The sequence below is a fragment of the Alosa sapidissima genome, chromosome 16 (assembly GCF_018492685.1).
Source record: "Alosa sapidissima isolate fAloSap1 chromosome 16, fAloSap1.pri, whole genome shotgun sequence".
NCBI lineage: Eukaryota > Metazoa > Chordata > Actinopteri > Clupeiformes > Clupeidae > Alosa > Alosa sapidissima.
Window position 1 is genome coordinate 33,366,674 of NC_055972.1, and position 17,000 is coordinate 33,383,673.

A 17,000-nucleotide genomic window follows, 5' to 3' on the forward strand; every position below is an offset into this window, starting at 1 on the left:
TGCATCTTTCCAGCGTGTGTTGCTGGCCTAGCCTATAGGGAAGAAAATATCTAGGTTATAATACCTGTCAGTGTTTCCGCTAGATTTTTTTTAACAGTGGCGGCAGCGCCCCCCCCAAAGAAAAAAAAGGTTAGTATAACAAACGGTCGGGTGTCACTCGCAGGATGTTTTTTTTTTATTCTAGTTGCTAATCACACCATTTAGCCTAACGTGACATGAGAGGGACAGGATTCAGGAACTAAGACAGGCCCATCTTCTGTCTGACTCACTTCAGGTTAACCCATGCATTAAACCACATTGTCACTTGAACGCTTGAACATACCGGTAGTTCAGGTTGACAATGGGAGAAACGCTTAGCTTACTTCGTTTATGACAGAAATTAAGTTTTGTGCCAACGTTGTAAAAACACAACCCACAACACTGCCTTTATTTGGTGCAAATCTCCTTTACTTAGTCCGCGATTCACATTAGGCCTATTAGGCCATCACTGCGAGTGCATACAAAATGTTTTGAAATTTACCTTTGTTACTACCAGCAGTCGTTGCTTTTTTACTGCATCGATTCACGATTGAGTGCGCATCTAATGTAACAGCGGTGTCTTCGCGGAGACATCCTCTCAGTTTCATTTTTGCTGTTGTTGCGAGCGAGCTTAGGCCTATAGACTATGATATGGGAAATTATGGGAAAAAACGTTATACGATCAGCTTCAGAAATTAATGGGTTTCCCTTGGCCTGTGCTACACCTTTCCACCAAGTTGTGTGAAAATTTTAGTTTTTGCGATGTTGACAAACATGCGTAGCACATGGAAGCTCTTGATAGCGCATGCCACTAACGTCTATAAAAACAATATATTTATGGAATAAAACTAGACAGGTACCTCGGATTAGCATTGCTGTTTATTCATAAACTGCAATTTTCAGCAGCCAGCGGAGGGCGTTTAGCCTACTATGCTTCCGGACAATATTTTGCGTCTCCCCTAATTCTGAAGCAGTGGCACCGCTAAATGAAGAGGAAACACTGAGAAGAAAGTTAATGCTTTAAATAGGCTACATCAATACAATATATAATATGTGAACTGAAACTGGACGGGCCATAATAACCTCTGACTAGTTTAGGCTACTTAGGCTATTGTTAAATTGCAATGTGAGCGGCAGCCAGCAGGGGAGGATACCAGGCGCGTCGTTAGACCTGGGCATTCGGGGCTATAGCCCCGGATTCTCTGGGGATAGCCCCGGATCTATGGGCCGTCAACAATAACAACAAAAACTCTAATTGTGAATGAAATAAATAGCCCCGTAGAAGAGACTTTTTTGTGTCCATTGTGTGCATCAACAGCAGCGCAAGAAAATCTGACGTGATCTGGGCAGGTTTAGAATCATTTGTTGCAAAATGTTACAATTTCAAGTACCTTCTCCTCTACGCTATTACGCATTGCTGTTTCGTGCTTCTACTAACTAGCCTTAGCGAAATAAGTGTACAGAAGGACAAATGGATATTAGAAGTTTCTTTAGAAAAAAAGGGCAGAGCAGGGACAAGAAGTGGAAACTCACAGTGTGTCATCATCTCCCGCAACCCAGGAGGACATTTCGATCAGCTCAGGTTCGTGAAACGCAGCCCTCAAAGACAACGTTGATCAATGCTGGTCTGATGTTACTAGCTAGCAGGCTACCACTGCACCTCACTAACTTGAAAGACACTTTGTTTGAATAACTAGAAAGAGACACTAACTTATGTTTGGTTCTGTAGAATGGAATCACATTCTTCACCACCAACAAAAACTTGTTTTCCATGACAGTATAGTAGTTGCGCCAGTCTTTTTTACCACAGGTTAGCAGTGCAGACTTATTCATTCACTGACGTTGGTATGATTCCAAGAAACGGTCGAATGTGACCTTCAGCAGCGAGCAAGTTGAGCGGAGCAAGCGGCAAAAGTTGAGCAGAGTTGAATGAATGAGGAGCGAGCGGTTTTCACAGACGGACTTTGGCTATAATACCTAACATCAAGCTATTCCCCTTCGCCAATCCAGTAATTGTGTCCAATATTATACTTTCAGTGATCATTTGAAATACATCGCGGTAATAAACAAGACTGCAGTTTCAATATATCGTGATTTACTATTGAATCATGGTCACATGTGCAGTAAATATGGTAAACCTGACCTCGTTTGAGGGGGCTTCCAAGCAATGCATGCTGGGCTTGATTTTGACAGAATGGAACTTTTTCTTTGGGCAAAAGTTTGTGATACACAACCCAAATGCATTGCTTTCAAGGCACCCATAGCCCATTAATTGAAGGTGAATGGTCCAAATGTTTATCCCGAGACGAACGCTCACACCTGTGCACTTGACAGAGGTGCATGACGATGTTTATTCTACAGGCTATTTTAATGTCATATTTTGGGTGTTGTATGTGGTGCACTTTGGCAGAAGAGACGTTCTCCTTACACTAAACATCAAAATATTCGGAATGCCGTGACGTGAGTCATTACGATTGGCCTTCCTTTTCATTCTCAAAGTAGGTTAAAATTTCATGTTCATCAGCCCGATTTTCAAAATCTCGCGGGGGAGAAACCCCCGAACCCCCGGTAAAAAAGGACTCCAACTTCTGGGCTATAGCCCCGAATGTTTTCAATAGCTAGCGACGCCCCTGGAGGATACGTCGCAGGATTATTTAAAAAGCAAATGTGCGTCTGCCCTGATTCTGATACCGTGGCGGTATTAATTAAACCGTGGGGGGCCGCCATGCTGAAATAAACGTAGTGGAAACACTGCCTATCTAAACATATCTGTCAGCAGCTTGCTTGCCAGACACAGGTGAAGAACAGTCAGCCTCAGCCAGTAAGCACAACCAAATATGTACAGCCAGATGTCTTGAAAAGGTCTTAAGTCTTTAAATTTGCTCTTGGAAAATGTGCAGATACCCTGTAAGAACATCATGTACACCTGCCAAAACCCCTCCACCAGCAGCCTGTCAAATGACCTTAGCGGCATCGTTTTCAAAACGATGAAAACGTTTGCACTTTATTGCACTTTAGTTTATTGCACTTTGAAACTTTTGTTTCTGCTTTGTTTGAATAAAAAAATAGTCTTATTTCAACTCAATTGTGGTTAATCACTATGAAAATATAAAATGTTTTGGATGGATACTAGCCTACCTGTGAAGTTAACCAAGAATGGTATATAATCTGCAGGGATTGTAGTGAAAACAGTAAAGGGTAAAAGTGTGATTTCATGGGGTCCTTTAAATGAGATTTCAAAATATCGAGATATGTATCGTATATCGTGAAATTGAGAAAATGTATCAGGATATTCATTTTTTCCCATATCGCACAACCAGGGTTTCCCGCAGCACTTTGCAGTCAAGGCGGCCGCCTTGGCAAAACATGCCTGCCGCCTTAACTACATCGTCAAAAAAAAAAAAAAGAAGTCCACCATACTCTGTCCTGTTTTCTCCCTTTCATTCCAAACCATGACCAACGCCAGTCTCCCTTCTCCACAGAACGCATTAAGAAAATAATAAGAAACCTGCCATAAATCGAAAAATAATCTTTACATAAGTGATATGCCTCCGAATCAGAGCTAGTGAGCGGAGCTGAGCCGAGCAAATATCCCGCTCCTTGCTCTCAAGAATCAGTTAAATCGCGAACAGCCACAGCTCCATTTAATTGTCAGGTGTGATGAAATGCGTTCATATTCCACTTTTTATGTCATAAACGTTGCAGGCCTATAGAAAGGTTTTGTGGTAGGATTGTCCAAGGGTCAATTTGTTGCTTCAATGTATTTTAAAATGCACCGCACCAATGCTGGGTTCATCAGTTTTGCGTACGTTTAAAATGTTTAGCCGACGGCGTAATTTGTCATTTTCGTTCTATAAGTTTCACTTTTCATGTCATGAATGTAACATGCCTATGATAAGGCTTTGCAGTTGTCCAATATGGTCAATCTATTGTCTCAATTGTGTTTCATGTGACGCGCAGAAGCTACATTCATTGTTTTGCTCCAGTTGATAATGTTTTTTGCGTAATTTGTCAGCTGTGATAATGCGTTCAATAAATTCCTCTTTTATGTCAGAAATATAACATGCCCATGATTGATGCTTGTATGGTGTATCTAATCTAGGCCTCTCTTATGTTCAATCAGATTCGCTTTGCCCTCCCGTTTTTTCTGTGCCCACCCATTTGGACATTTCTGGCTACACTACTGTTAGAAAAGAAAGTGATAAGTCAGCGTACTATTCCTACAAACAACTAGATACTAACAATGTAGAGCAAGAATAACCATGTGGTGACAGTTTCAGTGAGTAAAGATTAATTTTGGAATCTAAGAGGACACATTTCGCGGAAACATGAGAGTGTGCGATGGAGAGCAAAGAAAAACGTGAGCAATTTGAATATGCTTCATATCAAGTAGAAGGTTAAAGTAAAACTTGGATGCTAAGCCTGTATTCTTTAGGCAATTAATCCCAATGATCCCTTTAGTTTTAGGCTTATGTGTATTAACGTTGTCAAGCGTGTTTGTTGTTGCACTATCGGTGTTGCATCTTTTAAAATAAATGTTCTGAGTGAAATATATTGCCGTTGCTCCTAGTTCTTTGGGATTTAAGTTTTCTGTTTAAGGTGACAATTCCATCCATATTACACAAAACTATAAAATAATCTAAACTTCATTCACTCTCGGTGTATAGATCAGGACATACTTGCGGAACAGGCTGCAGGGCAACAGTGTGACAGCCTGCATGAAGATAGGTATTAATGGTCAAATAGTAAAACAGTATAAGTATATACTGTTCTCTTGTATTCTCAGTGCAATTACCAAAGGGCCCTTGAAATGTTTTTTTTAAGCCAAAGAGGATGGCTTGTAGCGATGCTAGTTGTCAGCTCTGCCATAAGTAGTGACAGATCACATTTGCACAATTTGTTGTTTTGCACTTTTTTTTGCACTTGTTCTATAGTTTGTAATAGTCTTTGTTGACTAGAAGTTAACTGTTATTTTGAGAAGCTGGTTATTTATTTAATATGCCCCCCCACCGGTCGGACCGACACCATAACCCCCCCACCCCGGTCGGACAGCAACCGATACCAGAACCCCAATCTCAAAACCACTGTCAGTACCATTTCAATTGCAAGGACCTTGAAAATATTAAACAACCATATTGCAATCAGAGTTAGTGAGTTGATTATTGCTGTTGTTGTCAGTATTGCCCCCTGCACAATCTGTTATGGCTGAGACTATGACTGCTGAAAAGAATGGGGAGGGAGAGGGGGTGGCTTTTTTGGTACTGTAAAGGTTGGGAACAGTTGAAGGTCTTGGGCTGATATAACACAGCCTGTCAGTTTGCAGGGGATCTTCTGATGGTATTGGGGTGTTGATGTCAAAATGTTGGTGTCCCCAATCATTCACAACATGTTGAGAGAGAGAGTGCATCTCATCTTTGCTGTAACATCTAGTTGAGAGCGGTATTTTCCCCAAATGTCCAAATTGTTTCTTTGAGTAACTTGCCTGGTTGTTTTGCTACTTTGTTTGGAACGTTGATCAATGATTAATACCCATGATGATTTCATGTGGGATGTCTACGTTTATTTTACATAACTAGATTGTAATGAAGGATCTGATTAGTGAATAGACTGAACAGACAACATAATTACCTGTGCTTGCCCTACATTTTCATTTCAAAATGGCTGCTGTGAAAATCAGGGATTCCTAACGTTACTTCCTATTTCACCTAACCTTTACAAACTGATAATAAACCTCATCAGCAGTCAGGAAGCAATGTATTTAGTTTTGCTGTATACATTTACACATTCTGCTGACTGCAAATTTTTGATGTCTGCAGGCTTGCTACTATACTGTTAAAAACGAATGGAAATGATGGAGATACTATGGGCCAGCCAGGCTATATTGACTTGACAGTCACGTAATGTCTTCTACAACTTGGGACCTCTTTCAGGGGCTGCTTTTCACAGCGAAGACATACACTGTACACTTCAAATCACTGCTCTATTAAATTACAATTTAATAGGCTACCCCTCATGAAAATTCTTGGATAGAGCCCACCACACATACAGTAGCCTACACACACCACACACACAGTGTAGGCCTATAACATTTTCAGAAGCACATCGTATACAAACAAGTTGTCAATGTGCCTGCTACCTCTTGTGATGTTAAAACCACCACCACCACTGATTATAAACCACAATAACATCAAATTGTATATAATTCCTTTAAAATGTATATGGTGTTATAAATGTTAATATAACAACACTTACACAGTTTTGCTTTTCTCCTTGTTATCACAAAACTCGCTGAGGTTGATGGTCTTCTGTCCCAAAAATTTATCCAAGCCAACCAGAGACCTGTGCATAACCAGCAAGCATAGTTGAAACTCTGTAGTGTCCTCAATAAGTAGTCCTGGTAGCTCAAATGAAGCCTCCTCTCTCCAAACAGGGTGTAAAGTTTTTTCTGCCACGGAAGTTGAGTATTTCTCTTTTCCTAGCTGGATGATGGTGTAAACGTCGTTTGTCCTATTTTTGCCTTTTGGTTGCAAATCTGCTGCTCTAACGACTGTGACTTGCACTTGGGTTGGAAACCAAATCTCAGATTGATGTCCCAGTGACATCGTTGCCAATTCACACAACACGAGAACGTCGTGCAAGTCTGTTATTCTAAAATAGGGGATCTAGATCAGCTGTTTTACAGATTTACTACGGACATAACACGTAGAAAACCTACAAACGGCATAATTTCGCATTTGAGTCTGATTGAATTAACGTCAACCTATGCTACAATGACAAGCACCTTCATTTGATTAAAACTCACGGATTAAACAAACACAGATTGCAATAGGCTATTATACGAGGTGCAGTTGATGAGCAGCGTTGAGCAGCGTTACACCATGTTATGATAGCGGTTCATATAGCCTATAGGTTCGAGTTTAGACGATAGGCTAAGGCATTAGGCTCTACTGTGGCCTGATATGGCCATTTTAGACAATATCGAAGAACAATTTTGATTGGGTTTATGTTTACAATAGCCTACAGTGTGTCATCGCTGCCACACTGTATTAAGATCCAAACCACCTCCAGAACAGTGGTCCAAACTGTGATAAGGAACACTTCCTAGTTGTTCCTGTAAACGTAACGCTCCTCTGACACGGCCAGTTAACTCTGTCGCTGCCGTGCTGAGCAGAAAGAAAGAGGAGACACGAGTTGAGAAAAAAAAATGTGCTCTCCTGGTTCGCCTACAAAAAGGACCCAAAGCTGCCTTCTTTGCCCGTATAAGGAAATCCGGTGTAGCCTACGTGACGGGAATTTTAGGAAATGAACGTTCTAAAGAATATCTGGGTTCATTGCAATATACTGTAGAATTTTAGAACCTTCAATGTTGCGGAAGTTAGAATGTTCAAAAACCTACACCATTAAGGGTTAAAACTACCTATGGCAAGTTGCACTGCAAGTTAGCTCTGGGGTAGCAAAAATTTGCTGCTGTTGGCCATTTGGGTGCCCAAAACAGAACTGATAAAAGAAAGGAAAAAAAAAACACTGTTTTATATTATTCAAATGATATTAATGACAAAGTAATTTTGTTTTAAAATATTAATTTCTTAAGAAATAGTATCGATTTGATGCTGTTTAACTTTGGTGCACTGTCCCTTTGAGATCATTGTCTACACCAGTGTTTTTCAACCACTGTGCCGGGGCACACTAGTGTGCCGTGTGCGACGGAGTATTAGGGCCACACATGAAGAAAAAAAAATATTTTTGCCATGGCGAGATTAAACTCGACATGTTGACTTTAAAGTCGACATGTCGACATTAAACTCAACATTTCGAGAATAAAGTTGAAATGTAATGTCGACTTTAATCTCGACGTGTCGACTTTAAAGTTGCCACGTCGACATTAAACTCGACATTTCGAGAATAAAGTTGAAATATCATATCTACTTTAATCTCGACATATCTGACATTAAACTCGCAATAGGCCCTACTGTTTAAACATAGCCTACACAGTTTAAGCTATGTAGCCTACACTAATATACAATATGTTACATAAAAAAGGGCTTCAAATAGGTGTTATTTCAGATAGATTGCTAGATTGCAGATATTCAGATAGATTGTGTCTTGTCTGTTAACTACTCATTGCCGTCATCGTGAAGTGCTGTCTCGCGGTTATGGAAATACCATGCACTATGCCGTTTAGGCTAAATAGCTAGAAAAATATATGCATCCAATGATATAATGTTTCTATACAAACTGTTATTTCACTCTTGTTTTACGTGGTTAAGGCCACTGCACATCCAAATAACTGCATGCCCTTCATGACCCACAGGCCGTCACTCTCCATAGGATAACATGGCAACACTAATTTTTCTAAAACTGCTTTTCCATGTCTCACCTGCAATACGTATAGGAGGCTAGAAACACATAGCCTAAGCATATATACTATTTTGATCCCGTGAGAGAATACTGTATGTGTGCATGCACTTTATTCATGCACTTTGTGTGCATATGTGTGCATGTAGGCTACTAGCCTACATGGGGTGGTCGGGAGGATAGCTTAATTCATTGGTCCCTCCATAGACATTCAGCAATAGGCTGTTTTGCATCTATTACAAACAAGCAACGTGAAAGTCTAGGATTGGGGAGAGCGCCTAGTAGGCCTATGTCTCTAGTGCATAAGCATGAAGTTGAACCTTTAGAGGAAAAACAACACTTTAGTAATAGGCCTACAATAAATAAACCGCTATGACGTTTAGGCTACTTTTGACCATCGCATTTATCGCCTGTAACTCCGTGATAAGGACCTAACAGCAAAGTATTTGGCTGAGCAACGTAGGCTAGGTTAATATGTTCTGTTTTGTCCACATGATATAGGCCTATGTCTAATCATTGTTGCACTCGAACACTCTGAATCATTGTTGCACTTGTTGCATTGTTTCATTCGTCCTCCCTTTCAATCGTCCCGAGCGGTCGTTCTCACTCCAAACTAACTTTATTCTCAAAATGTTGAGTTTAAAGTCGATACGTCGAGATTAAAGTCGATATTACATTTCAACTTTATTCTCGAAATGTCGAGTTTAATGTTGACATGGTGACTTTAAAGTCGACATGTCGAGTTTAATCTCGTCATGGCAAAAATATTTTTTCCTTCATGTGTGGCCCTAATACTCCGTCGTAGCCGTGAGAGATTGTCAGGTGTGCCGCAGAAAATTACCCACTGGCACTGGTAGGCCTACCGAAGATCACAGTAGCCTACCAGAGGCAGAGGACAAAAGTGTGTGAAGCAAAATGTCTGCATTCCAGACTTATTCGTCCCCGCGAGAGTTCAACAGGTGCGATAATTCAAAATCCCCCATGTTATTTTCCCATAGAAAAAAATCGCAAGATATTGTATCTCCTATAATATGGGCAAAGATTACAGTTTTTTTGTAGGTGAACTTCAGAGGTCAATGGCTGCATCCCAAAGCTCTATTTGCATACAACCTTTCTCCTCTGTCCTTCAGCTTGTGCCCCGGAAATCGTTAAAAGCTCTACGTCGAGGATGCCTAATTTATAATTGCAACCAGAGGAGGTGAGAACCATTGATATTAGAAAGCTAGATACCGCATTGGGCTCCAAACCGTACGTAAATAGCGCCGCCATATTTGTGGGGGCAACAATCACTGGAGGCCAATGGAGAAACATGTGACTCCACATGTGTTACCCAAAGACAGTAAGGTGTTTGCCCCCAGCAAATATGGCAGCCGTGTTCACATATGCCACCAATGTGAACTTGGGAATTTGCGTTTAAATTTATTAGCAGACGCTTTTGTGCAAAACGTACATTATATTTTAAGCAAGGACTAAATGAAACACGCCAGAGGTAGCTCACCCCTACCTTCATTATTCCCAGAGAAATTTCACGCAGGGTTTCGTTTTTGTTTAGGGGACACGCTGCTCCCACTTTGTTTCCAGTTTTAGGAGCCTGGGCTGCCTATAGAGACCAGTTTTTTTTTTACAGTATACTCATGGAATCGGCTGCTAGTGGTCGTGAGGTGATGATTGCTGAAATTATGGGCTTAGAATCGTGTAAAATCCCTGACTGCACCTTTAATAAGACATTGTTGACCATATGAAGCAGGGACTTAAAACAGATTTTCATTTCGGTTTGTTCTGAGCAAACATTATTTTTCTGTTCCTCCAGTGTTCCAAAGCCTCTCCTCTAAATGGTAACCAGTGAGAATGTTAAGAGAAGAACGGTTAATAACGTTCCTTTAAAAATGACATTGGGCCTAATTCACCAATATCTTCCTAAGAATTTTCTTAACTGTGTTCTTAAGAAGGTCCTACGAAAACTCTTAGGCAGATTCACAAAGGTGTTATTAAATCTCAGAATCATTCACAGTTTTGTTCTTATCATGCTGAATCCCATTTCTTCTTAAGTCGACAGGCCGTGCCAATTGTTCTTAATTAGCATAGGTAAACGCCCTGTCAATCACCATAAAAGGGCATGATACTGCAGGGACGTGTGCACTCAAATTGAGGCTGAGGCACCAGCTTTCATTTGTACCATATACACAGTATTATAAACTACATGAGCAAGACAATTTTGATTACCGTATATGACACATGCTTTGAAGTGAAAGCACTGCTGCAGGAATTGAAAAGTAAATGAGTAGTTATATTTAATGGATAGTATAAAAAGTGAAAAAAGTGTTAAGTTTGTTAAATTTGCTAATTATCTATTCTAAAATACATTAATGCTTAGTAAAATAGTGGGATTTATTTTATTAATAAAATAATATAATTCAAAAATATCCTAAATGATAAAATATATAGTTGTCATTTTAATTCTATTATAATATTTTACACCTGCAGATATGATGAAAATGCAATAACCATTGATTTTGTACAAACAAGTCAGTTCTCAAATGTGCGTAAGAGTGCTCTTGAGTGTTCGTAGATTCTGTTCTTACCTAAGAACAAGACAACATTGGTGAATACCATAATCTTCGTAAAAACTGCGTAAGTGGGTTTTAAGAACAAATTTCTTCGTAAGAACGGTTGGTGAATGAGGCCCATTGTCTTTACAAATTGATTTATTGTTGGTGGCACAATACTATAGGCTTTTTGTGCCCAACAGCCTTAAAGCTTAAAGGTGACCTGCCACACGTATTTCTGTATGTCTGAAGTTCTACCATGGACTCTAAGATTTTTTGTGGAAAAAATGCCTTGGTTACCGTGTTTCAAACCATTCTATCGTGGTATAGGAAGCCTGCAGGAAGATTCAACTTGATTTGCACCAGTTCTCATTAATATTCAACGAGCTAAGCTGCTTGACTCTGATTGGCTAACAGCTAGTTGGTTTCGTCCATAACATGACAGCTGTTATCAACTAATTTTAGTTTCATGGCATGAACTTAGCTTGGCTAGCAAGTGCTAGCATTGTCCAAATGGGCATACAACCTGCTAGGCTAGCGAGTGTATTAAACCTGTATAACATTTCACTTCCTTAAGTTGACCATAAGAATCCTTGCATACGAAAGCTGTCACTGAGCTAGGCGAATTCTGTGGGCGCGGTCTCAACTAGACAAGCTCATGAATAGTAATGAGCTCATTCAATTCCACGTCAGACTGAGCAGCTTTTGTATTTGGCCTGATTTCTCCACTTATTCCTTTTCAGTGGCTAAAACTGACAGAGGAGGTAGCAGTTCATTTAAACAAATGTTTGATAGCCTAACTTCAGGCACAAAAAAATGGCCTTGCTTTATAGGTGCTCTAAGCGATGCTGGGCAACGTCACTTCTGTTGACTTTCAAACAAAACAGAGAGCTAGCTCGCTATCCTCCCCCTCCCTCCCATGCTGCTCCCGTGCAATTGAAACTCAATGCGCATCTCGTCTGTGATTGGCTGGAACAGTTTGTTATGTTTTCATGGGCTAGGTTTGCCTAGGTTGTTTTTGTTGCCGTTCTTGGAGCCTGGGCTGTCCACAGAGATGGCGTTTTTTTACAGTGTATTCAGGACACAGACAGCTAGCGGTTGGTTAGGTGATGTTTGCAGTAAGTGACATAAAATGTTTTAGCCTAAAAAATGTGTGGCATCGCTTAGAGCACCTTTAAGCCCTGTAATAATAGCCTAACATATGTGTGGTGCTACAAACTGCATGACTGGCCTATATACATGTATGTTCCTAGTGTCTCTAGGAACATATCTAGTTATTTCACAAAATGTTTCAGTAATTTAGGCTACGTACTTGGAAAAGGCGGTTAAAGTGTTGGATATCCTTTTTATCAACTAGTAGTTTTAGCCTATTATACAGGGGAGATACTGATTCATAAAATCTGACTAAATTCATCCAATGGGGAACACTGTGTGGGCAGGTGACTTTCCAAGCCTATGGACTTTTGAATAATATTCAAACAAAGGTTAATTGGAACGATATATACCAGAATCAGAAATATCAGAAATTGGTTTTGTTCCCATTTTCAGTTATGGTCATCCAAAAACTGTGTTCGCTTTCAGATTGCCAATTAGAAAACGATCGATGGTTTTGTTTTCAAATAATTTTGTTTCAAAACCCGCTAAATACCATTCTGTTTCTTGTCTGAAATATTGATTCGTAGGCAAAAACTTATAGGAGCCTGATTATAAAATGCTCGTTTGATAGAAAAGTGGTCAGACAAATTTAGAAGGTTTTGCATATCAACTCTTCATGTAAAGCCTAACGTTAACATTATTCATTTATTTATTTATTTTTAAGTATATTTTTGGGCATTTTTCACCTTTATCGTGATAGGACAGTAAGAGATTGACAGGAAGTGACTGGGAGAGAGAGATGGGGTGGGTCCCCTGTGGGCACTTGGACCCAAATGTAGTATGGGCACTATAGCTAGTTGTGCCACAGTGCCCCCCATATTTATTGATTTCTAAACGCAAACTGTAACTCAGTGCTGCTTCCAAGGACAATACGAAATAGATCCCCACTTGCACATTTTTTATTTTCTAAGTTGATCTTTGCTTATGTAATGGGTATACAAGGTGTACTACATCTCCCAATATTCCTGCCTCTGCACCGCCTTCACCTGGCTGCGAGGTGAATTTGGAAGAGGGTTTGGGCTGGTAGTGTGCATCACATCAGTAAAAGCCTACGGCCCAGCTGCCTTGTACCAAAGTCCTGATAGACAAGTCCCCTACTCGGTGGCCATCTTGATAACGCACTTTGGGCAGTTTTGGGAAGCTATTTTCCTATTCAATTGAACTGGGAGGCATACGTAAAGGAGGTCATATTGACATACAATATTACAGGAAGGGGTGGGATATGTGTAGACAATTGCAATATTGGCATTATGAACTTACCCCATACTGTACATTTATATGGAGGATTCCTTGAGTGCTGTGTCTCCTCATTAGAAAGTAGGCGTAACGCTGTCAATTTGTTTACTTTGTTACTTTGTTGTTTTGAAGTTTGCATGTTCTGCCTCCTCTGTAGCAAGGTTATTTTGTAGCACTACAGTCTTAGTCTGGAAAACCAAACTTATTCACGAAATTAAGAGTCTAGTCACTCAAGATTGGAAAACTTTTCCAATATTCACATTGCGACAGGCATAGACTTTTGATTTTGAAACTATTGCATCATCCACGGTCGTCGCTGATTGGCCAGGTAAACTGCCAATGGAGACGAACTGTAGTGTTCCAGACTAGTTTCTCGCTGAAAAGTTGGCGTGGCCTGGCTAGCAATATCTGCCCTGCTCCCTGTGTTTTGGGCTTAGTTGTCCTCCCATGGCATCCAGACCTGTATCCAATTTTGGTAAATCAGCCGGCACCCTGAACAGTTTTTTGACCTGATGGCACATAACTTCATAACAACAAACAGCACTTCTGCCATTGTCTGAGCGGCCCTCTGTTACCGACTTAGCAACTTTCTAGTTTCGGTAGGAAACTGCCCCCCCCCCCCCAATCCCCCCCTCATTGAAACAGGAAAGAGCTGCTATGCTACAGGAATTCGGAAATCTTTTTCTACAGACTGCTGTCAGTTCATTCCCTCTATATGTTCATGTTGCATATTTAGTTTGTTTATTATTGCGCTTCTCAACTGTAGGGGGACCCAAAGGGAGAGCAAATCCAACCTCATGACGTCATCTTCTATTCTGTCATGGTCTGAGAGTCGTTCAGGTGCTTTTTAGGAAAGAAGGACAAACATCAGTGCATCACTCCACCAATCAGGCCTTTATGGTAGAGTGGACAAATGGAAGCCATTTTTTCCTGGGAGTTTACCAAAAAGCACCTGAACGACTCTCAGACCATGAGAAGTAAAATCATCTGGTCTGATGAAACGAAGACTGAACTATTTGGCCACAATTCCCAACGGTGTGTGTGGAAGAAACCAGGCACTGAGTTGCACTTCCTTATGCTTCTCTCATCCTCTCAAAAGAACTCTGGATATCATTCATAGTGACCATTGGGTCCTTGGTCATCTGTCTGACCAAGGCCCTTCGTCCTGGATTATTCAGTTTGGCTGAGTGGCCAGATCTAGGAGGACTGTTGGTTGTTCCAAACTTTTCCATTTGAGAATGATGGAGGCTATTGTGCTTTTTGGCACTTTCAATGCTGCAGAAATTTTCTTCTATCCTTCCCCAGATCTATATCTTCACACAACCCTGTCTCACAGGTCTACGGACAATTCTCTCGACCTCGTAGCTTGGTTTTCAGACATACACCATCAACTGTAAGACCTTATATAAAGAGATGTGTGCCTCTCCTAATAATGTCCAGTGGCACAGGTGCTCCAATCAAGTTGTAGAAGCATCTCAAGGACCATTAATAGAAGTAGGATGCACCAGAGCTCAATTACAAGTGTCATAACAAAGGGTCTGAATACTTAGGTAAATGGAATATTTCAATCTTTTATTTTTATAAATATACAAAACACCTTTTTTATGGAGTGTTGGAGTATTGTGTGTAGACACATCCTGGTGACAGCATGGTTTATAATGACTAAAATGTGTGGACAGTAACTTTTAATGTTAATATCAGTGCTGATACCGGTCCAGCGGTAGATTCTATCAGTGCATCTATAATAAATATATCAGGTTAAGACTGCATGGAAAATAACGCTATGAATACAATTGTAATGTCATTATAGCACTGTTGCATACTTACTGTCCCTAGAAAGTTGCTTGGTAAAATCATCAGCATCACTGTCAATCACATGCAGCATGGTGGAATTACCTCTCTTATTTGGTGTGTCAAAAGTAAAAGTAGTGGAATATGAGGCAATAAAAAGTTGTTAGGGAAAGGTAGTCCAAATACACCACAGACTGGTAAGTCTCCATAGTTGAAATCTTCAGATGCTATCACATGAAGCACTGTGTTGAAGAACAGTGTGTGTGTTCTACAATTGGTCTGAATAACAAATCTGCCAACAGGATAACGTTTCTTTGCACCACTAATGATGCACTTTTCACCTTTTACAGTTTTCAGAGTAGAATGTTCTCTTGTAAAGCAACACTAGCAAAGTCATGACATAATTGATATGCTAATCCTTCACTGGGATTCTTGGGATAAAACATGAAAGACTATATTCCTGCATCACATGGATCTTTTTATTGTTTTCATATGTTAAAATATATAGAAATATTTGAGCCATAAATTAGTGTCCAGTAACATATGGTCTCAGTTCATTTTGTAGAAGAACAATGTTTTACACCATAAACTCCAAAATACACTGGAAATCTGCTGCATAGGCAAAGTTCATATGGTGGATAGCACTAAACTGATCCTTTCCTGCTGTACATTTTAAGATTCCTGCAATGCTCTGACATATGTTCCTACTTTAGGATCCTTTCTTCAATGCAATATAGGTTGTATTACATTTATTAAACACTTTCAAGAATGTTGGGTGGCAAAAGTCTCCATATGTTGGTGTGGGGAAAAATTCCTATGATGTCAGTGTTGCTCATAATAGAGTTCAGATTTGAGAGAGGTGCAAATGATTGATTTAAAGCTCAATTTTACCCTGAAAATATGTTTTTGACATGACATTTTAATTTTAAAAGGCTGAAAGGTATATAAATCATCATGACCTTGCTTTGTGGAATGTGGAGTGTAATGTGTGTGTGTGTGTTTGTGTGTGTGTAAATAAGAACTCATCCTGATGGGTCCTAAAACAGGTCTCTCCTCAAAAACACTAAATATGGAGAGAAAGCGTCCAATGTTTTTTGCATAATATGTAATATATAATAATGTGCATACACATACACAGACAGCACAAACAAAGACATGTTGATTTATATCTTGTGCAATCATCTTGCAAAATTTGAAATTAGTATATGGCAGACAGGTTACTTTTAGAAACCGAAGTAGTGTTGAGTTATGTTGTCCCACTACAGATCCAAATGACCACTTAGGGATAACATCCTGGAGACACCACTGTAATGACTAAAATGTGTGCTCAGTACCTAATCCATTTTATGTCAACATTAGTGCTGATACCAATCCAGTGGTAGATTGTTGATAAATATAAGTCAGTTAAGATTCCATTTAATGGAAAACAACGATGGAAAACACTGTTCAATACGTACTGACGTGAATGACTATAATCCCTCTCACAATTTGCTTGTCTGATCCCATTCAGTTTTTTGTCATACAGAAATATGGACATGAAGGCCCATATCGTGCACCCGGTGCAAGGTGACGCAAAGCGCGACACAAGGCTTATTAGGGCCTGAGCACCGCCGGTGCAGGGCCGGTATTGTTTTTGTAAGTATTCTTCTTCTTCTTATTCACTATTTTTGGGATTTGACTTTACCTTTTTTGAGGTGGTTCTCATGGTCGAAAAACACAGGAAATTTGGCACACACGTCAGTCGTGGCACCCGCAACCACAGACTCCATAGCGTCCCCTTATGTCATTGAGGTTCGTGGTCGATATATAGTTTCAGCTACACACACCACATTTGGTTCCAAAGCTCCCAAAGACAAACACGGGATTGTATGTACATTGCATTAGCCATGTCCACCAGGA

At 40.1% G+C, this 17,000-nt stretch overlaps 1 protein-coding gene and 1 long non-coding RNA gene across 2 annotated transcripts in view; both read right to left on the reverse strand.

Moving 5' to 3' along the window:
• Positions 1-7,136, reverse strand: part of LOC121685485 (rab11 family-interacting protein 2) — a 91,042-nt gene extending 83,906 nt beyond the window's left edge. The window contains exon 1 of the mRNA XM_042066051.1: positions 6,271-7,136. Coding sequence (XP_041921985.1) covers positions 6,271-6,620 — 350 coding nt within the window. The 5' untranslated portion in view covers positions 6,621-7,136. The remainder of the gene's footprint in view (positions 1-6,270) is intronic.
• A 2,465-nt stretch (positions 7,137-9,601) lies between these two features.
• On the reverse strand, positions 9,602-15,713 carry LOC121685522. Its single transcript, XR_006023381.1, has 3 exons — positions 15,702-15,713; positions 11,446-11,448; positions 9,602-9,688 (listed from the first exon to the last, which is right to left on the reverse strand). It is a non-coding gene; the product is annotated as an uncharacterized LOC121685522 (long non-coding RNA).
• Positions 15,714-17,000: the final 1,287 nt, after the last annotated feature.